This window comes from Candoia aspera, chromosome 16 (assembly GCF_035149785.1).
Source record: "Candoia aspera isolate rCanAsp1 chromosome 16, rCanAsp1.hap2, whole genome shotgun sequence".
Lineage (NCBI taxonomy): Eukaryota > Metazoa > Chordata > Lepidosauria > Squamata > Boidae > Candoia > Candoia aspera.
Genome location: NC_086168.1, coordinates 11,012,638 through 11,037,383, shown reverse-complemented (window position 1 = coordinate 11,037,383; position 24,746 = coordinate 11,012,638). Strand labels below are relative to the sequence as shown.

Genomic DNA, 24,746 nt, shown 5'->3' with positions numbered 1-24,746 from the left:
CATGCGCAGGGAGCGCAGGGCATAACCAGCCATAAACCATGCCTCACAAAATCTCAGCGGCTGTTTGCAGAGCCAAACCCAAACAAAGGCTCTTATGACTTACCATGAATACTTAATGCAGTAATTGCGGGAGAATTAATTTGTGTGGATTTCCCAGCTCAGTCACTGTGCAATTAGCAAGAGATCAACGGGAATGCAAAAATTATAGGCCTCTCGCACTGATGAATGCTGGTTCAAAGACGGGGGCTGCCTGAGCTGCGTTAGGAGGGCAGGATGTGTACTGAAGCCAAACAGGATTAATTCTGCATTGTCGGGGCTCCGCCCCAAATCCGCCTTCTCCCAGATAATAGCTGCAAAAATGCGCCAGAGACCCGGGGGTTCAAGGCGGAGGAAGGTAGACCTTGCTTTTACAGGCCCGTAGAATAAAACAAAAGGAAGTGAAAAATAAATAAAATAAAAGTACCACCAAGACGTCCAAGGAACCTGGAGAGACTGACGTCGTTTGAACAACCTCCAACTTTACCGCCCGGCCGGCGGAAACAGGGCTGAAATGCAAATAGCAGAAATAATAAGTAATCGGAGCAGTTGGCTTTTGCCAGGGGCATCTCAGCCCACCGCCCTTGGCCGGACCCTCTTCGGGGCTTATTTCCTGAGCTCCAGAGAAAGCCCAAGCTCGGAATCGGGTACAATGAATCCATCCAACGATAGACAGGAAAGTGGCAACATTTAATTGTTCCATCAGGAAACTTTCCGGAAGGCTAAAAAGTTACATTCGTTGCAGCGAAAGTAACAAGCGCGAGGTCCAAAGGATACTCGGTTGCTTTTAGCGGGAACCCGCGCCGCAGCGGAGAATCGGCCTCGCGCTCCGCAGTTGCGCTCGCCGGGGCCGGCCCGGCTTGGCGGAGCCGCCCCCGGCCCCCGGGCTGCTCGCCCGGCCAGGAGGGCGACCCCCGCCCCGCAAGCCGGGCCCGGCCGGGCCGCGGAAAGAGCCGCGCCGCGCAGCCCCCGCGCCAACCGCCGCGGCCGGGAGCGCGCGCGCACGGCTCCTCCCGGCCCCGCCCCCTCGGGGCCTCCCCCCGTCCTGGCGCGTGCGCGCGCGCTCCCGAGCAGAGCGGCGGCGGCGGCCTGCGTGGCAGCTGGGGGGCCGCAGAGTGGTCGGGGGCGCGCGAGCCGGAGGCGCCCGGCCCCTCCGTCGTGCGGGGGCGGGAGCGGGAGCGCGCGGCCGGCAGGACGGACGGAGGAGCCAGCCACCGCGGGGGCGCGCGCGGGAGTGGGGAGAACTCGCGTCCAGCAGCCGCTGGCCCGCCCGGAGGAGCGACCCGGCCGGAGCAGCCGCCGCAGAGGCGCGGGGCGAGCGGGCAGCGCCGCCGCCGAGGAGGGCCGAAGGGCGTCCGGTTGGCAGGTAAACGCGGGCGGGGGGCGCGAGGCCCGGGGGGGCTCCCGCGGCAGCGGGCGGGCGGGGTCTGGCCACGCCCCCTCCCCGGCATCCCGGGGGGCTCCCCGTCCTCCCCCGAGCCCCCCGTCGGCCGCCCTGCTCGGCGCGGCGGCGTTCCTCGAGTGAACGTTATTCCCGGCGGGGCTTCGCGCGGCCGCTGGCGTCGGTGGCCGCGCGGCTGGGCTGCCCGTCGGAGCCGGAGTATCGCTCGCCCCCCTCCGGAGCAGCGTCGCCGCCGGGACCTCGGGGGCTGTGGCCGCGCTCCCGGACGACGAGGCTTTGCCTTCGCGTGCCTTTCGCCCCTTCTTTTATCAATCGTGCCTCCTCCTCCTCTTCTTCTTCTACTTCTTCTTTCCACGAAATGCGTCTCCCCTCTCCAGCCTATTGTTTTCGAGGACCGTTGGGCTTGCTGCGCGGATTTGATTTCAGGTGGGTGGTGTTATTGCCCTCCTAAATCGAGTTGGGGCCCCGGGGAAGGAAGACGGGCTTGCCATCGCCCTGATCGTTTTCACTAGGGTAAGCGGGGGATTGGCAAGGCTGGGCTTAATCCTCCTTTGACTGCTTCGTGGCCAGTTTTCTCAGCCAGGCCCTATTCAGGTCAGAGCCAAGGAAAGGAGCCCACCCCCATCAAAAGATTTCACCAATTGGCATCTTGGGTGGAGTAATTGGATAGGAAAATCAACAGGGTAGGGACAGTGGGATGCTGCTGGCACAGATGGCACATCTTGGTGCTGGGGCGGGGGGGGGTGATCATCATCCACAGCCCACCTCGATCCTCTCTTGGGCCTGGATCCTCTCCTCCAGCAGGGCCATGCTGGATCAGCGGCAGAAAGGGGGGATCGGCAGGTTGCCTTGTGGCGGCAGAGCTGAGCCCGAAATGAGGTTGGAGCCCTGATGTCTTTTGTTCAGGAGTTCCCAAGATTAAGGCTGTATGACTTGCGTGTCTCTGGAGGCCTGTGGCCCCACCTGTGTGGTTCTCCTCTCCTTGTTTGGGACAGGTTTATCTTCATTCTTGTCCCCCAAGGTTGGGGTAGGATTCCTATGTCTTGATTTATGTATATATGTCATGGCAGAGAGATCTGTTTACACACCTGTTTTTTCTGGAGGAGTCCAGGAAGAAATTCTCTGGTTAAATTGTTATAAACATTATCTATCTATCTATCTATCATCAATCATCTATCTATCATCTATCTATCTATTTATCTATCTATCTGTCTATCTATCTATCTATCATGTCCTCTCTGTCCACTGACTGTCCTCACAGGCCTCTGCTGACTAATAGGATTCCTCTAGAGCCATCGCATCGTGAAACCCCACGCTTCTAAGCCAACAAACTGCAGCTTAATGTGAGGTTTAGGAATGTGGTTACTCACAACACCCTTCCAGAACTTTTGTGCCAACCAGCTTCAAACTTTCCCATATGGATCGCGCCAGTAGAGCGATCGCTGAAAACCAGAAATGATAGGTGGAAGAAAGTGAATGGGCCTCCAAGGATGTGTGAGCAATTAACTCTAGAGTTGAAATAAAATAATTAAAATGAAATTACGGAAGGAACCACCCCTTTGTTCCAGCTGTTCTTCCCCACTGAGGGAGGCGAGATAGGTTTGTACAGACCCATCTTCATAATGATTTTTTTAAATAGTGTGGCATAGCAGTTCATGCTGCTTCTTTCTTGCTGGGAAATCCTTGTGAGGTCCAGCAGCCAGATGGGTAGACTATTTAGCCGTGACAAGTCACGTTGCCCGGGGGCACCACGAGGAGGCTAGTCTGCATTGCACCGAGCTGGGCTGAGAGGGAGGGACCGGCCCAGGGTCACCCAGCCGGCTTTCATGCCTCAGGCGGGACTAGAACTCACGGTCTCCTGGTTTCTAGCCCAGCACCTTAACCCCTAGACCAGACTGGCTCTTCTTCATAATGATTATTCTTAAGTCTGGGTAACAGTGGGGCTAATGCATTTTTTCTCTTTGCATATATGCTGGAAATAGATAAATATATGCTTGTCCAATATATGTACAGTTTCTTTTCAGATCATATAAATCTTATCCACAGGGATTCTTTTTAATCCTGGGCTAAAATGGGAATGATGCACGACCTTTTAGGAGATAATTCTGCACATCTGAAGATAGTTTGCTGTGCTGCGGGCCCATTTGAGCAATGCACCACTCTCCCCAGCAAGTTTCTAGGAATTACTGGCGATAGATATGGGAGTTATGCCTTCTAAAACTCTCGTTCTTAAGCAAGTTTGCTGTGTCCCAGGTGGGTCTAGTTCCCAGGGGTGTTCTGCAAAGATAGACAAAAAGCCTTAAGGGCTGGAAAGGATGTGGATCTATGCTGTTAAGAGCTGTGGTATTAAATGGGGCGTCCCAATAAACAATCATTATTAGGCTTTTGGAAAGATTAGCTGGAGACAGAAATGATCCAGGAGAAAGCACAGCTTAGCTCAGACACGTTTGCCAGGCCTACTTTAAAAAAACAAACTATTTTTTCAAACCGGGTCAGATCCAACAGAACGATTCTGGGGTCCTGTAGCTGAACGCTACCCCCGATGAACACCAGGGCACAGACGTGGGAAACCTGCCTCTGAATTCGTGCCGCTCACGGATTTGAACAGCTGAACTGGGTGGGTCGTAAAAGGAACAACCTTTGGGTGGTTCTTGTTCCCCAAACTGGGCGTCAGAAACTTTGGTCTAGCACCGGCTCACCATTCCACTACCAGTCGGTTTCAAGTGATCTTGTGGCTTAATAGATTAGAACAGGCCAGTCTGGACGGAGGATGTATCTCTGAGAACACGTCAAGATCGCCTTATCCTCTAATGCTCTTTGGAAGGACACGGAGCGAGCGATGAATCTCATTGTCTCCTGTTCTTTGATTAACAGGGCGAGAGGAAGGAGATTGCTATAAACTGCAACAACCTTCCCTTTGCACCTCCATGCCGTTGCTGGTTAACACTCGCTGGGGGTAGTCTGCATGCGCTTGAAATTTTGCTGACATTTTGGGTAACTCTGGTGTGGTTTGGCATCAGATTGCATTTTGTAAAAAAGCTGGAATTGGTGCCTGGGCCCCGCTTCTGAAAGATTTTAAAATAGAAGAGGGCTCTAAGAGAAAAGCAAAGCTTTTGGGGGCCCCTGCATGCTTTTTACTAGTCTATCTTCCTTTCCAGCCAGGGGGACTCTACAGACCTTGGGGAGGATGGCGCATTGGTGTGCATGGGCGTGCAGGGTTTGCTGGTGGTCACTTGGGGCCGCCCCCTGGTCCTCTCCATAGCTGCACCCCAAATGAGATTAGGGGGGGACCTGTGTGCCGGTGCACGCAAACTAAAGCAAACCACCCTGGGTTTGGCAGTTCTCCTCCTGGCTTGCTCTCCTTGCATTCTTGTGGAAGTATCAGGGAGGCCCCCTTGTCTTCAGCTCCAGGGCCTGGTTAGTCTTCCTGTTCTTATTTTAGAAAGCAGGCCCAGAAGCCCATCCATGTTCAGTTGACCTGTCTTGAAACATCTGTTCCTGTTTTAGCTTCTCCTTGCACCGGTGTTGCCCTTAAAAAGAAGAAGGCTGGCTCTTGTGAGTCCACGCAAGGAATTACTTGGCCTTCTAGGCCGATGACAAATCCGGTCTTCTGCCACCTGCTTGCACGGCCCTGCCCCTGAGTAAAGAGGGCGACACGCATTGCCCGGTCGAAGCCTAGATTTACTCCATCGCAGGCTGGCCAGGAGAGTCAGCCAGCCCTGAAGGGATCCCCTGGAAATCAGCTGCCTGGATCACACCTTCGAGGAATGGCTTGTTTGGTTTGAGTTTCCCTTCCTGGCTTTCTTGGGGAAGCCTCCCTTGGTCTTCAGGCAGATGGAGAAAAGGCCACAGCTGGGCCTTGAAGGTCTTGGAGAAGCTGAGCTGGTGCAGCGAGCTTCGTAAATTGCAGCTTCTGAGAAGTGCAGTGGCTACGGCTAGATCTCACTTCATTTTAAAATCCACCTGACCTCCTCCTCTTCCCTGTCTCTTTGTTTCACAAATGCACTCAGCTGGAAATGAGAGTTGATTTACACTGTTTTTTTAGCTGGGGGGTGATTCCATCCATATGTTCTGCAGCAAGGTACATGGGCATGGCGCTGAAGGAAATTAAACAAACCCACAAATGTGGTAGCAATTCCTTTACAGGCAGTCCTCGACTTACAGCCATCTGTTTAGTGACTGCTCAAAGTTATGACGGCGCTGAAAAAAGTGACTTATGACCGGTCCTCGCACTTACGACCATCTCTGCATGCCTGCAGTCACATGATCAAAATTCAGGCACTTGGCAACTGGCATGTATTTACAATGGTTGCAGCATCCCAGGGTCACGTGATTGCCATTTGCCACCTTCCCAGACAACTTCCAACAAGCAAAATCAGTGGGGGAAGCCTGATTCGCTTAACGACCATGTGATTCACTTAATGATCACAGTGATTTGCTTAACGGCCGTGGCAAAAATGTAGTAAGATTGGGTGTGACTCACTTAATGATCACCTCACTTAGCAACGGAAGTTCCGGTCCCAATTGTGGCCGTAAGTTGAGGACTGCCAGTACTTCTGAAATCTGACAGTGGGAACTGTCAGATCTTTCACAGTTGGAGGTGCAGATTTCCTTTTGCCATGATGATACCCTTTGTTGTTGTTCTACAGAATGGCTTTTGCGTGGAGTTTGTCAACCCAAAGCCACAGATGTTATGCTAATTCATTTTAGGATTAAGAGGGCTGTGGATTCTGTTTCTGGTTATTGGAAATTAAAGCTGGTGTTTTGCTATAATCTGCAGTGTTTCCTACAGAGCATAAGTGGGTTGAGGGGAGCTGGGGTGGGAAGGGAAATGGAAAAGGAACAATTAGGGGGAAATGAGATTTTTAACTAAGTGAAGATGACCTTCCTGTGATTGCTAATTGCCCAGATTGGAACAGTACCAATAACTCCCATTCCTACCTGGGCAATTACAGTAAATCTCAGCAATTTATCTCCCCCCTAAATAACGCTTTTATGCACATTTGAGGAGAAGGCTTTCCTTAGTCCCATAGTATGTATAAAGTAGAAAGGAGGTGGTATCGCTTTTTCTCCCTTCAGAAAAAGTTAACTGAAATACGACAATGACAATAGGATGACGATAGGATTAATTTTCATGCTTTTAAAAAAAATATTAATCTCAGTGCTGAAAGTTGAAAGGCTCTAATATGCCAGCGAAAGCTAATATTTTTAAAGAAACAATTTTTGAAACTGCTAATGAAAATGGTACTGTTTTTTCCTGGCACGTGGGTTGGGTCAGAATCACTAGCAAAGTTATAGCATCCTCTACCACGGTAGATTCTCCAAGTTTACTTATTTGGTCAGCCCAATAAAGGAGTTCTCCGAAATTTCACCTGGTTGCTAATGAGGCAAAGTAGGGTCAATGATAAATGGAATGGATTGCTAAAGTTTCTTTTATAGCTGCGTCCGTCCAGTTTGACATAATGCAAGTAAGACCGTCGTTTCTGAAATTGGAAATTTCAGCAGATTTGGAAAGTCAAGCAGGCCTTGGAACGATGCTTAGTGAAAGGCAGAATATGCCAATCACCAAATGCCAGATTTATATGGATTACTCTTTCAAGGCTGACAATAGAGCAGATTACTTTGTGTGCACGGTAAAACAATATTACTTCTTAAACCACACATATCTTTCATGTCTGCATTTCTGAGAGAGGCGTGTGTGTAGCAACTTAGTTTAAAATGCACACCAAACAACACGCAGCCGATCAACTGGAAACTTCTGTTGAGAGATGATTCTTTAAAAAATCACTTTCTGAAGATTCCTGAGCTTTGTGCTCCGTCCTCTTAAAACAGGTCCACGTTCAAATTAGTTTCTGTTCACAGAGTCTGCGCCGTGGGCAGTTGTTGTTTCGTGCATCTTCCGAGGTGGGAAGCCATCCCTGCATCCGCATCTCTTAATGGACCGCAGGAATCTGACGGGCCACAGTTATTCTGAACACGAGGGCTGAAAAAACAAAGGAAGATGTTTCTGTCCTATTGGATGCTTTTAGTTTTCAGCCCTCCCATCATCATGAGTTTTCTCTCCTGGGTGTCCTTGGGGAGCCAAGGGGTAGGCACTGTGCTGTGGGTAATTGCTTGTTGTGAAAAGAATCTCTTGAGGTAACAGACCGTTTCATATTTATTTCTCTGCCTCCCAAACAGCAACAGTGATGTGAAGTGTGCGTTAAATTTTGCACGTTCTTGCAGTGAGCAAAAAAACATTTCCAACCTGATGTGTGCTAAGCCATCTGATCAGGCAGATTCCTGCCAGTGGAAGTATGCATGTGTTGCAGAGGGGAGTCAGAAAAACTTTTCTGGCTAGCACAGAGGGAAGGATTATTTTAACAAGAATAAGAACCCTAGCAAAATAGCAGGACTTCCCCCCACCCCCTGTTTTGTGGTGAAGAGTGGCTTTGATTTTGACCCCTTGGAGTAGGCCGTCAGAGGCTATCTGCAACCAGTTCACCTCTGCAAAATATTCCTCCACTTCTCAAGGTCCAGCTTTGTCCTACTGGAGATCACCCTTTGTGGCTTGCTAAACACTACAGTTAAAGGGATGTGACACAGTGCAGGATGTGTCACTATTTTTGAGTCAAGGGGCTGAGCACGTCGTTCATAGCCTTCTTCGTGAGCGCAGATCACTTTGCTGAATGCGGATTTTGCAGGTAACATGCCTGCACCTTGTGGTTTAAAAGTCCTCTTGCGGAGATTTTTAAAGAGGCTTGAATGAGAGCCGGCCTCTTGTCCTTGCTCATGTGTTGTAAATGTTCCAGAGGAGCGAATCAACCATCTGTTTTACCCAAGTGGAGATTTCTGCACAGGTTGGCGTGTTGACACCGGATGAAATCCCAGTTAGCAAAGTTCTTGTTATGCCGGTAGTGAAATCACAGACAGCTAATAGCTAATGGTGGTGTCAACTTCAAAGGGCCATTTTACCTGGGCAGTGAAAGGGAAGAAATGGATCCTTTGGGTTATTTAAAAGGAGGGACAGGGAGAGAGGGGTGGACCCTTTTTCCTGTCCACAAAATGATACGGTGGGGTGGATTTGCATGGCAGAGGTACAGGATCAGCTGATCGGCTGTGAAGTCTTAGCTCAGCCTGGAGTGTTTGGGAACAGGTAGAAGCTGCCCTCCCACCCCGAGGCCTGCAGGCGTTCCATTTTCCAGAGGGCCGTGCTGTTTACTATTCTCTGTTGTTATTTTTGTTTTCGTCTCTTGGTTTATTCCATGAGAAATGCCCTTTTGTTTTGGAATAGCCAGACTTTGTGCATTTCCGAGAGAAAACAGGAGAGTTTGGGTTGATCCAGCAGATGCCATTGTGCGCCCGTAGGTTTTTCACAAGACCCACGGGAGACAGGAGCCGAGGTTCTGCTTGTCGGTGCCTGTCTCTGAGTCAGCCGCCTCCTTCTGGCTCAAGAGGGCGGAGGATTGCTCAAGTTCCAAAATTCCCCTTTCCCGCCGCTGCCCAGATTCATACTGAAGAGTGACTCTGAGCATGCCGTGAGTATCTGCGTGCCAAGGAGAAGGTATATTTAAAGGGAGAGGCAGGCTTTCCTGCAAAAAATAAAATAAAATGGAAAATAAAATAACGTTTTAAATTTAATTTAAAATATGGGGTCTGTGACAAGACCTTGCAAATTACTATATCTAGATATTTTTGGTGGGGGTGGCTGGAAAACATGACCGCGACATGCCAGTTTGCAGAGGTAGGTGGGCAAAAGGGGACTTGCTTACGGGGCTGAAAAACACCGCTTTTGCTTTTGGGGTGAATGTGCTTGGCTGATCAGGAGTGCTCACGAAGCTCAGGCCTCCTTGAGAAGGAAGGGGGCACTTAAAAGGACAGTCTGCAAGCTGGTTGGATGACCGAGGAGAAGGGACAGGAGGGCAGCATTTTAAAACGTTTCCCCAGAGTGCCCAGGACAGTCTTCTAATGAATTAGCTCTAAAAAGTGGGGTGGGATGGATTTGTAAAACCTCTCAGACATTTGAGTTCAAAGAGAGTTGCAGCCCCCCCACCCCAAATCCAGGGAAAAGGTTTTTCCTGTTCAGCAGCCTGCTTTAATATCCGTTGCGAGGAAGGAACGGTTGGAATGAAGCTAGAAACTTGGATCCCAAAGCAGTTACCCTCCTTTTTGTCCACAGCGACCAGCCAGATGTTTCCAGCCCAGCGCAAAGCTGGGATAGCAATCAAGTAGAGGTAGTCCTCATTTAGTGACCACAATTGGGACCAGCAACTTGGTCACCAAGCAAAACTGCAACTATGCTTACGATCTTACCCCAGCTTTCCTTTGCTTTACACATCCACAGAGGTCGTAAATGTGAGGATTGGTGGCAACATTAACTTTTTCATCACTGTCGTAACTGCAAACGGTTGCTAAATGAGGCAGTCGCTAAACAAGGACTACCTGTAATCATTGAATAATACCCCTAAATTTGTAGTGGAATGCTTCTTATTTACTTGGACACATTGCCTGGTCCTACGAGAGTGATTTACCCAATATTCTTGTCAGTGCTTTAAGCTAAGGCCACTCATATCTTACGGCACCGGCCTCGTATATTACAGTACAGAGTGCAGTCTTCATCCACCATGCAGATTAATTCAAGATTCAGTTTCTCAGAAAACCCCCCGTCTTCCTTCTACTATTTGTGGTCTGCCATGTCCCTGACCAGTTTCCTGCTTCTGGTGGTTTTTTCGGTGTCCTTATTTTTAACAGTATGCTCCTAAGGAGTCTTTTTTTTTTTTTAATTGCATGTCCTCTGGTCAACTTAAATTTATTTTGCCAGAATTGGTAGTTTTAAGTCCAGAAAACCTGGGGGGGGATCTCCTTCCTGTTCAACAGGGTGTCCTTTGAGATTGGTTGCAAGAAAATAAGAGATGGGGGTGGGACGTCCTTTTTAAATAAGAGATGGGGGTGGGACGTCCTTCTTAGCCCTTCGGTTGCCCACAGGGAACAGCCAGATGTTCAGGACTTCTGTTCCTTAAAGGATGCCTTCTTGGCTTCTGCAGTTCCTCTCCTTTCATCCTCTTCTCTGCCCCCTGGAACCTGCAGCTGGCTCCAGTTTACTTCTGGATGCGAGCTGAAGTGCTGGTCCAGAGCTATGAAGGTGTATATGGCATTGCATCTTGGCACATTGTGCACCATCTTGCTCCATTTGGGTCTGCCTCAACTTCTAAAAAAGGTCTTCTGGGAGTCCCCATGCATCAAGAGGTACATGGGGTGTGAGCTGGACAGCAGGACTCTTTAGTAACCCCCATGCTTAGAAACAGAGGTATTCCTGGTCCCATCCCTCCATGGGTTTTGTTAAACCTATCATGCCCACATGCTTTTGGCCTTAGCTGATGGTGGCTGTCCATCGTTAGCTTTCTGTTACATTAAGTTGGGCTGTGGCTTCGTGACTGGCTGCTTAATTCTTTGTTGTTCCCAACCCGTCTTAATTGATTAGGGTGAGTTATGAAGATTGTAATCTTACCTGCATACTCAGAAGCTCATATCTGTTAATGTCTTATTTTTGCTGGATGTATCTTCTCTTCCTTTCCCTTCTGGTTTATCACAGTGTGTGAATATGGCCATATTTTTAGCTTTTGAGGCATTGCTAGGAAAATTGATCTCAAGCTAGAGAACCAATAAGTTGCTTTTCACAATGTCTTGGCTGGCTGGGGAATTCTGGAAATTGAAGTCCACACATCTCCAGGTTGCCAAAGTTGAGAAACAAGGAGAATGATCAAGAACCCCCACCCCCACCCCAATTTGGCAATCCATGATTCAAAGCCTTGCAAGGAGAGAAGGATCTGTTAGCATAAGAGGTGGAAACGGGTTAAAGAGGATCTTTCAAAATCTCATTTGGCTAGCAAGTGAAGGCAGAAAAATACAGCTGAAAGGGTGGAAGTTGCTTTCTCCCCATTCCTTGGCAGACTGTATTTAATCAGTCTGGAAAATCTAGGTGATGATTTTCAGCTCTTGAAGGATTAAGAATGCTAATGCTTTCAGCCCAAGCTGTAAATGCGAAAGGCATTCCTGCACAGTAAATATTCTGTGTTACCACAATCATTCTACTCATCAAAGCACTTCTTGGGTGGACAGTAAACATCTCATAATCTTTATGATATTTATAGCATAATTTTTTAACTGGTTTAAGACTCTAACTGTTTTCAGGGGTCAGTTACTCCAATTAATAACATCTTGTCAGCTGTAGGAATATTAAAACCATCTAATAATTGCAATGTGGGTTTTGTTTTTTTTAACCAGATTTGATTCTTTGGGTTGGCTTCTTTGTCAACAAAAATGTATATATGCTTATTAGCTGATGCCCTCAAACAGGGCAGAAACTAATATGGGATTTTGCCTTCATCTGGTTATTTTTGGAATATCTGTAACTTTTCTTCCGGGGTCGTTGGGTACCTTGAGCAGAATTGGCCTCTATTTTCGTTCCTGGAGACTTTTAGGGTTTTTTAAAATTATCATTTTGCTGTAATTATGTGTGAATATGTGTGAATCGTCCAGCACATCCACAGGGAACATGGCGGTGGCGCCAATATGATGCTATTTCCTTGGTGCAGACTAGAGAAAAGGGAAAAATCAAGAAATATTTATATTAGGTAGCCATTGTGAAGAAAAAAATGTGAAATAGTACATGAATGCAGCCTTGTCTGCAGAATGCTGTCGCTGCAGTAATCTTTACCTCCTCTGTTCCCAAGTAAAAGCTTGTTACGTGGGAGAATCTGGGAGAATAGCAGGAATTTCACTATCCTGCCCTGGAGAACGTTATACAACTTTTCTGCAGGCATCCTGTTGGGCAACATTAGTTTTCCAAACTCAGTAGCACGTCTTCTGTAATTTTTTTAGTTTAGTTTAGTTTTTTTATTTTATTACATTTCTATCACTGCCCATCTCCTTCCACAAGGAGGGACTCTGGGCAGTTAATTTAGAATCTCTCCTCCCGTTTTTCCTTGTGAAATTTTATTTTGAGGAAAGGTGGCCGTCTTGGGAGAATGCCTCCTCCTCTTAAAAAACACGCAGCGGTTTGCTTCCATTGTAGCATCTCAGCTGGAGTCCAAAAGCTTGATTCAGCATGCAGGCCTCGAATATCAGGATAGACCCACATGCAAAGGTGGATTATGTCATTCATCCTGTACGGCGGTCACAAGTTTTAAGAAAAAGTCTAACGCAGCAAAATTATGAGCAGGCTAAGTATTTGCTACTAAGATGCATTTCTTCAATTATCTGAGAACGTTGAAGTCTGGTCTTCAGGGTTTTCCCCTCTCCTGGCTGTGCTTTGTATCTATGTAAGATGAATCTTCTGCTGGCAGAAGCAGGTTTCAGGTATCGCTGTGGCTCTTCAAGGATCTAATAAGGTCCCCCAGGATTTGCTGCTCTAGTTACTTCCTTCCTTTTCCATGGAAAACAGATTCTTTCTCATGGAGCAACTTCTCTAATATTCTTAGGTACAACGCACCGCAGAGACCGTTGTGTTGGTTAATAGAAGTGCATTTATAACTCAAAGGCATCCTTGTCCCTTCAGCATCAGCGGTGGTGTAAGCAAGTCCTCACAAAGGAGAAGCCGTGCGTTTGTTTTCCCACAAATCTTTGGTGCCTGTGTGTCTCACCTTTCCCTTTCCCTCTCTTCAGATAGGCAGGAGGTACCAGGTGCCATATTTTTCATTTTCTACTATCAACAGCCAGTAAACAACTGCAGACTTGTCTTCTGGGTTGCAGTGTCCTTTCTGCCCGATATAAACTTGAAGGTGATAGGTGTTGGCCAGTATTTCTGGCCTTGTAGTTCTAAAATATAGAATATAGATTCTTTGGTTTCTGCTGTAGGGCTCAGCTGAAGCTTCATCGTTTTGTATTTCCGTGCAATAATGCACCCAACCCGCTTGCAATATTTCTTTTTCCGAAGAAGACCTTTCAAGACCGAGGGTGCTGGAATCCATCCTTTAGCCCATCCTGAACCAAGACGCAAAGCCAAATGTGTGGAGGGATCCTCTTGGTTCCACCATTTCCTTGAGCTATTAAAGGGTCAGAAATGCACTGAAGTCTCTTGGATGCTTACCCTGAGTTTGCTTGATGGGAGAAAGGACTTTCTAGAGTCCAAAATGAAAGCTGGCACATACTGAATGAGATTTTTGCTTCTAGAAAAGGAGCGTATATCCCACCATTTTCATATTTCAAGGAGATGAGACATTGCGTGCAGTATCTCTACCTGAGCAGAACCTCAGATTCATTATTTTTTGGTTTGGGGACCATGCAAATGCCGAAATGTGAACTAAAGTGCGTTTTGAAGGGTTCCTGTCATCTTCACTCTAGAGGAATTTATGGAGGGTGGTTGGGGCAGGCAAAGATACGAGTTAGATTAATAGAATACCAGATCATGAACAGTACAACGTATAAGGTAAGATGTACCAGTAATGATGCAGAGTTTGCACTTTGAAGTGTCTTTTGTTTGAAGATAGTGTTATGGTTGCTCTCCATAAATTATTGCAGAGGAGTTGAATCGCGTAAACATTTGGTCTGTCATGGAAGACAACTGAGTGTTACAGCTCAGTTCCCAAGTTCCTGTTCAGATGGTGGGGCTCCCTGTGAGATGTGACGTTGTGCCATGTTGATCCAGTCATTCTAGTCCTGTTGTCAGAGGTTCTCCGAGGTATCAGGGAAGAGTTTTCCCAGACTGTCCTCTAGCAGCTGGAGACTGAACTGGGATACTCTGGCAGACAAGGCTGGTACTAAAAGAATAGAAGCTGCTGTTTGTAGGGTCTGAAACCAAACCCTAATTCCTATAACAACGCCATTAAGCAGCACTACCAGGCGAATTTTTGGCCCTGCAGAGAGGCCAAAGTACAAGGAAATCTCCACTGATGGGCAAAGGTGTGGCATATGAATGGGGGAATAGGGCATCGCTCTTTTTTACGGGGGTAAATTGACGGATGCAAATTAACGAGCAGCTAGTTAAATTATAACTTGCCTTCCAATTGGACTTGCAGGGGGAAGTTTAGCAGAGTTAAAGCAGGCCAACAGAGAATCCATTCAAACCGATTAACAGACAGCGAAACCATGACTAATATCAGAACAACAGCAGCAGAACAAAAAAAAACCCCCTGCAGATCCCACAGATAACGCGGATTTATAAATAGAGTGGATGCCATAAACATCAGCTCATTAGATCCTCGTAGACTTCCTTGTTAACAGTGAAGAAACTGGGATTCTTGAGGGGGCAGGCAGCAGAAGCCAGGAGCAGGTATGAGAAGAAAGGGCACATAAAACACCTTGGATCCAGACCTCATCCCTGTCCACAGACAACCCCTTGCTAACATGCTTGGAGCATTATTCCAGCTCAACTGATTTTTTCTGGAGTAGATGATCCTCTGGTGGTGCCACTGGATCTGGATCTTGGCCAGTGAATTAATCAGCCTGCCCCCCTCCACAAAAAAATGCTGATTTAAAACCCTCCCCCTCTTTTAAGCTCCTGAAATATGTATTGATTGCCTGTCTCGGCAGCTTAAAGTTATGCCGAGGGAGGTTTACAGCACACCCACCAAGTCACTGTCTGAAAAGACGTGGAATTCGCCGGAGCCTTTTTTGTGAATGAACGCAGTGTGGAAACATCTCGCTGAATTTCTGCTGAAAGATTAATCTTGCTGACTAAAGGCAGGAACGTAAACATGAGCTGAGTGGGGAATTTGTTTCAAACAGAAGGGGAAGCTTGCCACAGACACTTAAATATAGGCGAGCTGCTTTTGTTTTATTGACAGCCATGAGCTAGTTGTGAGCCACGTTGCCTTGGTGGGTGTATTGGGGTGGCTCCCAGGTATGGTGCAGAGAATTCAGGGCCCCCCTGGATCAACACCAGTTGTGGTTATGAGCCGTGAGGAAGTCAGTGGGAGCTTTGAGGCCAACCGTACCACATCATTCTGAATACTGTAGAATTCGGAGTTGAATAAAAAGGTTTAGTTCTTCGTCATGGTCTTGCTCCCTCTTATGCCGCGGAGATCTTAGTGATGTCTTCCTTTGCCCATAATCCAGAATATAGCCACTCACCACACGTGTAACTAAATTATTGAAGAGGTTCTGATTCTTAACTCTAAGATGTAGGCGTGTCGGCTGCTGCAGGTAGAGTCCTTAAGACAGGCTTGGCTATGCCGACACTGAGGAAAGGGCCGGTGTATAAGCAGATGGAAGGTGCAGAAGGTGGCAGGTTAAGGCTTGTCTGGGCCGAGATGGCAAATAAGGGCCTTAAACTCTGCAACCCCGCCGTGAATCTCAGATAGGCTTCAGCGTTCAACATTTCTGCATGCTGCAACACTTAAAAATGTCGCTGCATGGTGGGAAAGATGCAGAATCTTCATCCTGTTTCGTGTTTGGCGTTTATCTGGATTTGGTACCGTTGATTTTAGAAAGTTAATTTGCACATTGTAACCAGGGGGTTAAGCTTTCAGGGATGAGTCTTGTTTACATCCTTATTCATGTCTTAGCATTGTGCGTTGGAAAAATAGGGTGAAACAGGCTGAGATGAGGCTCCGTAGAAAGCCCTGTATAACTAGCTTTCCTATTCAAAGGGCGGAGGCACTGCTCCTGCCTTTTGGCCAGCCCTTTCCCACTTCCAAAGAAGAGTAAAGAAGGTGCAAGAATTTTGCAGCATAGGTTTCATCATTTGTTTTTAAAGCCGGGAGAAGAAGGAGGGAGGATGTGAACTAATATACAAGCCATTTTTGAACCTCTACATCCCAAGTCCCCAAACTCGATCCCTCCCTACAACAATATTTGTTTATATTTATTATTAAATTTATACACCACCCATCTCACTATAAAATTGACTCTGGCCGGCTTATGAACAGACAGTCAAAGCAAAATTAGCTGAAGGCTGTCCTCATATCTGGACGAGTCCTGTGCAACTTTTCCAGATTCAGTGATACCTTACGCCAGTGTTTCTCGACCTTGGCAACTTGAAGATGAGTGGACCTCAACTCCCAGAATTCCCCAGCCAGCATGTTGAGTTGAGGTCCACTCATCTTCAAGTTGCCAAGGTCGAGAAACACTGCCTTACACTCTTCCCTGATGTGCAATATACCAGTGGTCTGTATTGCTCTTCTTTGGAAAGTACTTCATTTCTTAAAGGGAGGTGCAATGGCCTTATTTTTGCACGTTCTTCCTGTTGAACCACTTTGTTTGCAGAAGTTTTGAGTCATCTCGAATTGACTTCCGAGAAAGGCAAGCAGAAGACTGCAGACTCGTCCGGCGTTTACAGTAAATTCTCCCTGCTTTTGAAAGGGCTGCCAGAAGCTTACTTGTTCGGTCCAAGCAGATTTGCCATGTGCCAGACAGTGTCCGTCTGCTTCCAGGGACCCGGTTTGGCAGACTTGAGATTCTAAAGGCTGGTTCTGTCTTTGCTGTTCGCTTGCAACAAGGGAGCAAGCAAGGGAGAAAGCCAGCGTTGTTTAATATAGCCGGTAATTAGGTTCTACGCAGAAGCGTATATTACAATTGCTTTCGTTGCCAAAGTTCTTCAGCGTGATAGATGGGATTTGAAGGTTGAGCCAACTAAATTGCAGCGAGAATGCTGGCGACAAAGCTTTGTGGGGGGGTGAGATATTCCTACAAGATCTCATGGCATAAATGCTGTAAGATCACAGACCATAAAAGTCACTCAGAAATGAGATTCCCGGGTGAGGGTGGGCACCTTGTGATCCTCATCCAGAGCCTGGAGATGGTGCAGACTCAAGCTGGGGCCATGATTTAAAAATATTGGAGATCTTGCATGGCATCTCAACAGACAATGGTTTATGAGCAAACGAGAACACGTTATTGGATCGCAATGGGGGAAGAAAGCCTTGTTGTTTTGATGCTTCTGGTTTCCAAACCCTTTGGATCTTTTTCATGGAGCCATCCATAAATGGGGATTATACAGTAGACTCTCGGTTAAGCGGCACCTGTGGGGATTCGTAGATGCCGGATAAATGTAGTTTCTGGTTGCTTGAGAGTTACTATTAAACCCTAATCCCCACTAGATGGCAGCAGAGAGAGACAGATTTTTTTTCTTTCTGCCGGTTGCTTAAGAGTGCTGGTTTTTTTCGGGTTCGATTTTTTGTGCTGGTTGCTTGTGTTCTGGTTAACTGAGAGTCAGCTGTACTTCTATTTTGCCCTAATCCTAAACAACCTTTTTTTAAAAGTGAGGGTGGTGGACAAGGCGTGGTCTTTAGCGGAGGTTCAGATGGTGTGGATCATTGATGCTCATCGCAGGAAAGCTATACGTCTTGGGTTTCAGACTGGGGCAAAATGTTGACACACGTGAGGTCTCAGTCCTGCCAAACTACAGGAGAAGTGTTTTCATTCTCATGAGCTGCTCTCTTTCCAGTGGCCCCCATCTAGTAATGACCCCAGATGCATGCACGCTGGCAGTGTTATCATGCATGTGTTCCGTTGATGCTAGGCTTCCATGTCACCAACCTGTGGCCCCACAGGAATGAAGGGACCATTTGTTACGAATTAACCTGCAGTTAAGTCACCACATTGGCACCAAACACAATGTCCTTTAGGGCTGGACCTTAGGGTTCCAGGAAAGTGTCAGAAAAACCACAGAAGGCGTCATTCTGAGTGCATTGACTTCTCTGCAGTTCCACAGAAGCCTCTGAGACCTCTTCTGCCATCTTAAGATGGGGTCCTTGCTGCTCTCTGAGCTGCGTTGTCTGCTTGCAGATGTTTCGGTACCCAACTAGGTCACATCCTCAGGCAACCAACGGTGCCCAGGACTCCACAGTTCAACCCCGGGCTACAGATAGCCTCTTCTGTTGGAACCACCTTAACGGAGTCCCTTTTGTAGAGCTGGGTTGAGGGCCCAGATACCCTGCATTTTGTGGTGGGTGACCAGCTGGATCCTTTCCCCGTCCTGCATCAGGCTAAGGGAATGTGGAGCAGAGCTCAGCTCTGCGTTAGTCCACAAATTCTGGGGAACAGCCGTGGTCCTTGACCTTGAGGTGATTTGCACCGTCCCCGAGGCCACTTTTGCTGTGGATTATATTCCTGCCCCTTCGTCCTGCTCTTTGCCTGTGCGGGAAACAAGGGGTGTGGGTGTTTTTTTTAGCCAGCTTGTGAAGCTGCATTTTTCCCAACATGACGGGCAATAAGCAGAGTCCAGCGATCTGGCCTTTGATGTGCTCATAAAGATATCTGAAAGACTCCTTAGGTAATGCACAAAGAGTCCCTTTTTCCTTGTTCCACCTCCTGTGTGTAAAGGAGATAGTGGGGGAATGTGCGTGGGTGTGCATGTGTGCATGCCTATTGATCATACCTTTCTGCTCCCAGATTCTCTTGGTTGAATGTCCCCCGGATGAACCTTCTGCTGGGGCTCCATTGCACAACATTTTACTGGAATGTTCTGAAACTGCTTTTTTTTTTTGGTCATGTGCTGCATAATGGCTTGGAGCTGCCCCCGATTTTGAACTTCGATTACGGTGCGGTCAGACCTGTGGGCTGTCAGGTGCGCTGCATGGCCGAGGCATCTCGAATTCTCAGATCCAGATTTCAGCATCGACCCTTCGGCTAAGGAGGGAATGGTTGATGGTAGTGTCATTGAGTGTGGGGCCCCTTGGTGCTCTCTGAGCTGGGTTTTTGCTTGCAGCTGTTTTATTACCCAACTAGATAACGTCATCAGCGCACCAGCCAAGCTCAGAGAGCACAAATGACTCCACAGTTCAACCCTGAGCTACAGAGATTCTCTTCTATGGAGATTCACCCCAATCCCCCAGAGTGCTTAAAAACAAGGCTGAGCATGAAGGACCCAGGCAAAAGCTCTCTCCATCAAACATATAATTAATTAATTAAAGAATACTTAAAGAAAGGGAACATTTTCAGTCCACGTTCATTCTTGATGGCCCGGATGCTTGTCAAAGCTGGCGATCAGCTTTCCTCTTGTTCAGTTGCACGGCTGGCCACAGACGGCTGAGTGCCAGCCACATGGAAAACAGGTGGGCGCATGGAGCAAAAAGGTAGGAGTGTTGGCACAGGGAAACAAGACACGTGGGCACCGAGCGGGCTGTTGTGTTTTCTGCTTAGAAGGTAATTTCTTGCTGTCTGATCATCAGGGAGAGAAATTTGGCCTGTGGATTTGATCTGCGCATCCAGAGGTACATGTTTATACCCGATTAAGCTGATCCCAGCTGTTGCCGAGCATGATTTGGGAAGAAAATGCAGCATGGGCATTCATCATGATGCATCAGATATGAAGGGAAGCTGATTCCCTTAATGGGTATCCGTAACGGACGATCCTGGGCTTGGCTTCCAGCCGCCTTGGGCCTTTCTAATTTCCAGAGCGCACCTGTCAGACTCCTGCAGGGGGTGGCAAAAGATTTACTTGGCCTTGTTCCCCAGAATATTTACTTTGAAGGAAAATCGGTGTGTCTGTCTCAGTCAAAGGGTAGATGTTCCAAAGCCTTCCTAGCAAACTCTGAAAGGGAGGAATGTCCAGATTGAGGGATGCAACTGGGCAGATTGGTTTTAAAAGAATAAAGTGCTCCATTTGAGAGATCAATCTTCTATGTGGCATGTAGTTCCTGAGGCAGGTAAAATCCAGAGCAGATCCCTACCTGCAGCTCCTTAGCAAAAAAGAGTTCTAAAAGATGATGCATCCAGTCCAGTCCAGTCCAGTCCAGTCTCCTTTTTTGCAAAAAGGAAGTAGTAAGAAAAACACCACCGTTAGGAATAAAGAGTTGGCTGCTAAGAAAGACTGATCTATGAACAAGTTCAGGCAAAATCTGAATGCCTTCGCACTCGAACCTTTAAAGAAGTACGTCTGCCACCTGACTATGGGGGTTACAACCAAATTGTAACCAAGTCTCTAGAAATTTAAACTCAGGTGATGCTAGTGCAATGTTTTTCTGTGGCTCGGCGTAGCTTTGAAGGGAAGTGCTTGTCCTGTATCATTTGAAATAAATCTAATTGGCTTAATTGGGGTGGTGGCCGGATGGGAGCCAGTTGTCACACTGAGTCCCCAGTCTTACTGTTTGCCTTCCAACATGCATTAACATTAAGGCCACCTTTCTTTTAGTCCTCAAATCTGTACATTCATACCTGTGAATACGTTTCATTTAACACCGGATAATTGCTTCTCAGTAAAACTGTACGCTCACTGCTTCTGGGAATTCTGCTTTTATTCTTCTCAGTAACTAAGTTTCCTGTTAGGGAAAAGTGGAGCGCGGCTTTGAACGTTTCTTGAGAAATGCCCGTTTTTATAAAAGCCCAGTGAATCAAGGTGGCAAAATAGTTAACTTTGCAGGTTAATAAAATGTAATGGTTTTATTTTCAGGTGTTCGTAAATCATCACATTTTTTTGGCCAGGCTAGGTGTTTTAGCCATTCATTTCTGTCCTGAACCTTGGGGACAGAAATAAGTAGCCGAAACCTCAGTTTGGGCAACAGTATGATGGTTTAATAACCTCTGGAAAATAAAAATATACATTACTGAGTGCAGTTCAGGTTTAATTGTGGTCAGGAATGCATTCAGGTTTTCTGGATTTGCAGAAATATGTGCCACTGACTTTAAGACATGGTCAGACTTCCATGTGCCATGATGGCAGGTTGCTTAAAACCAAGTTAGTACGTTATACGCAGAGTTTCCTTGGGCATCAAAGGATCTGTCGCTTGCTAAGCATCCTACCTAGAGGAGGTTTGCCCCCAACATCCCAAAATAGCTGCCAAACTGGACCACGGTGTCAGTGAGGATACTGAGGTGTCACAGTCATCCTTAACCAAGGAGCGTGCAAATGCAACCGAGCCAAAGCAGAACATTTCTGGTGCTTTTCTGAAATGGTTACAGCAGGTCCCTGGTTTAAGAATGAGTTCCATTCCTAAGTCTGTCCTTAAGTCAAATTTGTACGTAAGTCGGAACAGTTATTTAGCACCAGTAAGTCAAATGTTTATCTTAGTATATAGTATGTATTTTACCTTTCTGTGCATATGAAACATTTAAGAAACACTTCCAAATACACCAAAACATCTTAAACATAATAATACACAAAGTAGTCTTGTGTATTTAATCTGAAACATTGTGCTAAACTCGAATTTTTAACATAATAGTCTTTAGGGCAGCCTGTTTTTAATTAGGAGTCGTCCGTAAACCAGGATGTTCTTAAACTGGGGACCTGCTGTACTTTTTCTTGCAAACTTTGGGGCTTTCCCAAGCAGAAGAATCAAGCCCCCCCAGATCCAGAGAACCGGTGCCAAGCAGCGATGTGGACGGCAAAATGTTGCCGCTCCAAGGGAAACGGCAAAGTAGGAATCGTGGTTTCGTTTCTGAGTTTCTTAAATCCATGTAGTTCTCTCATTTTCGCCCTTTGTGATAGACTTGGGGGCACGGGAGCATTTCTGAAATAGGAGTCGAGGCCATGGCGTTGTTGACTCAAGAGGTTGGTATGCGCCATCGGTGTAATCTGGTTTATAAAACTGGTTGGTATTTGGACTTCAGGGAGATTTTATGCTGTAACCATGACATCATTTCCTGTAGCGAGTAAGGCAAGGAGTGTATTTGTTTGTTCAGTTCAAGGACTTGTAGTCCGATTGCTACAGAGGCTGTATTTTTAGTGTCTAGCATTTCACCACCCAGATGTGGGCTCTGGGCCACTTCTGGCTGCTTCTTGTCAATGCATTTTTTTTTTAACGATGAAGACAACCTCCCCCTCACTAGGCAGCTTCAGAGGGTTCTCCGGACCATGCCTGGGAGATGCATTTGGAAGTGGAAAGGCCTAACACGTGCCATCACAAATATTTTGACTTCAGGAAAATTGGAGAGATTTCCTGCGAGTGGCAGAAATGGAAGAAAAACCGGAGCCGTGGCCCGATTCTTGTTCGGCCTGTGTTTTTCTGGAACTTTGCTAAACTTAACAGTTCCCCTTCACTTTTCCCCTTCTTTCCTTCCTTCTTCTTTCTCTTCCTTCCTTCCTTCCTTCCTCTTTCTTTCCTTCCTTCTGACAAGAAGATGGTTTTCCATCTTCGAAACTGCCTTATCTAAAATAAAAATGGTCCCCAGAGCAGGCAAACACATGCTTTGTATCTTTCTGGTTTGCATTGCGTGCTTCGTTTCTCTTCCCAAAGCTTTCAGGTTTATTGTTCCTTTTTTTGTGTGTGTGTGGACATGGTAGAGGTAATAGCTATAATGCTGTGGAGTTTGAAAGTTGCTTTGCTGATCTGCTTGGGGAAGTGGCTAGCTGCCATCCTGTAAGTGGGAAATTACTTATTTCTGTTTTGCTAGTCACGCGGTGCTCCACCGTCTTGGTCCATCCCACCCACCCTTAAGCTCTGTGAGGTCCTTAATGGGAGGTTGTTACTAACCACAAGCAAATTAAGAGGGAACAGCACCGAGAAAAGAAGGGACCAGTGTGCTTTTACCTACCTTATAAGGCACATTCTGGGATGTTGGGTTTATGTGCCCACCAGAGCTTTCAGCAGTAGGAAAGAGATGGACCTCAGAGTTGCACTGTTGGGCCCTTGGTTGTTTTCCTACAGATGTTTTCTTGCCAGCATTTCTTGTTTTCCTGCAGACATTTATTGGGTTGTTTCCTTTCAGATGTTGTCCTGCAGACGCTTCGTTACCAGCTAGGTAGCATCCTCACCACATTGATGATGTTACCCAGGCTGCTAATGAACCATCTTCAGGGAGACAGCCAAGCTCTGAGAACACCAAGGACTCAACATCGGAGCTTTGTCTGCGGGGGAGGAAAAAAGGGACTTTGGCTTCCACCCCTGACTTGAAGGAGGCGACAGCTTTGATGCTTCCCTTCAGTCCACTTGCGTTCAGTCTTGTGAGTCCCTTTCCTGTGATGCCACAATGTTCTTGTTTCAGCACAGCTTAAGGACACAGCTTGGCATGTTACAATGGAAGGACAACACAACCATCCGCACCATCTGGGGGACCAGAACCTGCTCTGCAAAGTGGCCAGCCAAGAATACCAGCATGACACGCAAGTAAGCGCCCATTTCGACCCCCCTTTTGGGCTGACGAGTTTGAAGGCCACCTGTATTAGCGGCTAAAACAAAAAGATCCTCAGAATTAGGATTTAAGCTCCTATGTTTTTTTCTCTCCCTCCCTCCCCAAAAATGTAGGGAAGAATAAATTTATTCACCGCCCATCTCTGCCTCATGGGGGACTCTGGGTGGTTTACAATAAAATGAAGTGAAGATTTAAAACCATTCCAATACAACAATACAATAAAATAAAAATATAATAAATGTATGATGGTTGCAGCATCCCGTGGTCACATGATTGGCATTTGCAACCTTCCCAGCCGGCTTCGAAGAAGCAAAATCAATGGGGGAAGCCGATCTCGCTTAACACCCATGGCGAAAAAGGTCGTAAAATTGGGCACAGTCACTTAATGACCACATCGGCAACTGAAATTCTGGTCCCAAGTGTGGTCATAAGTCGAGGACTACCTGTACTTCATTTGCAACTCTTTGGACACCGGGAGTCATAACACATGCAATTACTTCTTTCTAGGCTGAAAATCAGTCCCACCGTTCTTTGTCTGTTGATTGATTGATTGATTGATTATGTGCCATCAAGCCGTTGCCTTTAGTAAGAGAATTATTCATTCACACCAAAGAAGCGGTGTTAGCTTCCTTTCAGAGCCGAGCTGTGCAGCCTGTCAGCGCTGAGAAGTTGGGGAAGAGCAACGTGCCCATTGAGAGAGTTTGGTGCCCAGCTACTTCATTAAGGCAGAGAACCCCAAGCACAGCTACGGAATTTGCACAAACAATCAGTTGCCTGTAAATGCAGATGCTTGGTGCACGGCCCCTTCTCTAATGCAGCAATTTGTCTTATTAAGTCATTTAATAGTAATTGATCTCCTTGAATTAGCCAAGTTACGTTTCAAGCAATTAGAGTTAATTACAGCCTCATTTGGCAGAATGGACCCCGTGCAATTATCCCATGAACAAGATTAGGATGTGTTCTTACACAGTGTATGCACACATGTAGAGGGCATGCTGTTATTTGTAATAACATGGTTAAGGGTAATTATTGGTTGATAATTCTGGGTTCTCGTTGGCTTGACCCTGGGATATCTCACTGCTGGACGTGGCTATTTTTGAACGAAATTTTGGCTGCTCTCCTTCCGCATTAAATCTGTAACTCCTGTTACAGATTTGTGAGGGGAATGCAGCAAAGATAATTAAAACACTGGGAGGTGTTTCCTTAAGGAACTACTGGAAAGCTGTGTGTGAGTCTTAAGGAGGCCCTTATTAAGGGGGAAGAATGTTAATTGAGGACAGAAGACAATGCATTTGACAGTGGATTTAGACTAGATGCTGAG

The 24,746-nt window shown here is 46.9% G+C and overlaps 1 protein-coding gene across 1 annotated transcript in view; it reads left to right on the top strand.

The window, feature by feature from the left end:
• Window positions 1-1,223: 1,223 nt before the first annotated feature.
• Window positions 1,224-24,746, top strand: part of NEK6 (NIMA related kinase 6) — a 50,786-nt gene continuing 27,263 nt past the window's right edge. The window contains exons 1-2 of the mRNA XM_063316526.1: window positions 1,224-1,402; window positions 23,279-23,400. Of these exons, the coding sequence (XP_063172596.1) occupies window positions 23,311-23,400 (90 nt within the window). The 5' untranslated portion in view covers window positions 1,224-1,402; window positions 23,279-23,310. The remainder of the gene's footprint in view (window positions 1,403-23,278; window positions 23,401-24,746) is intronic.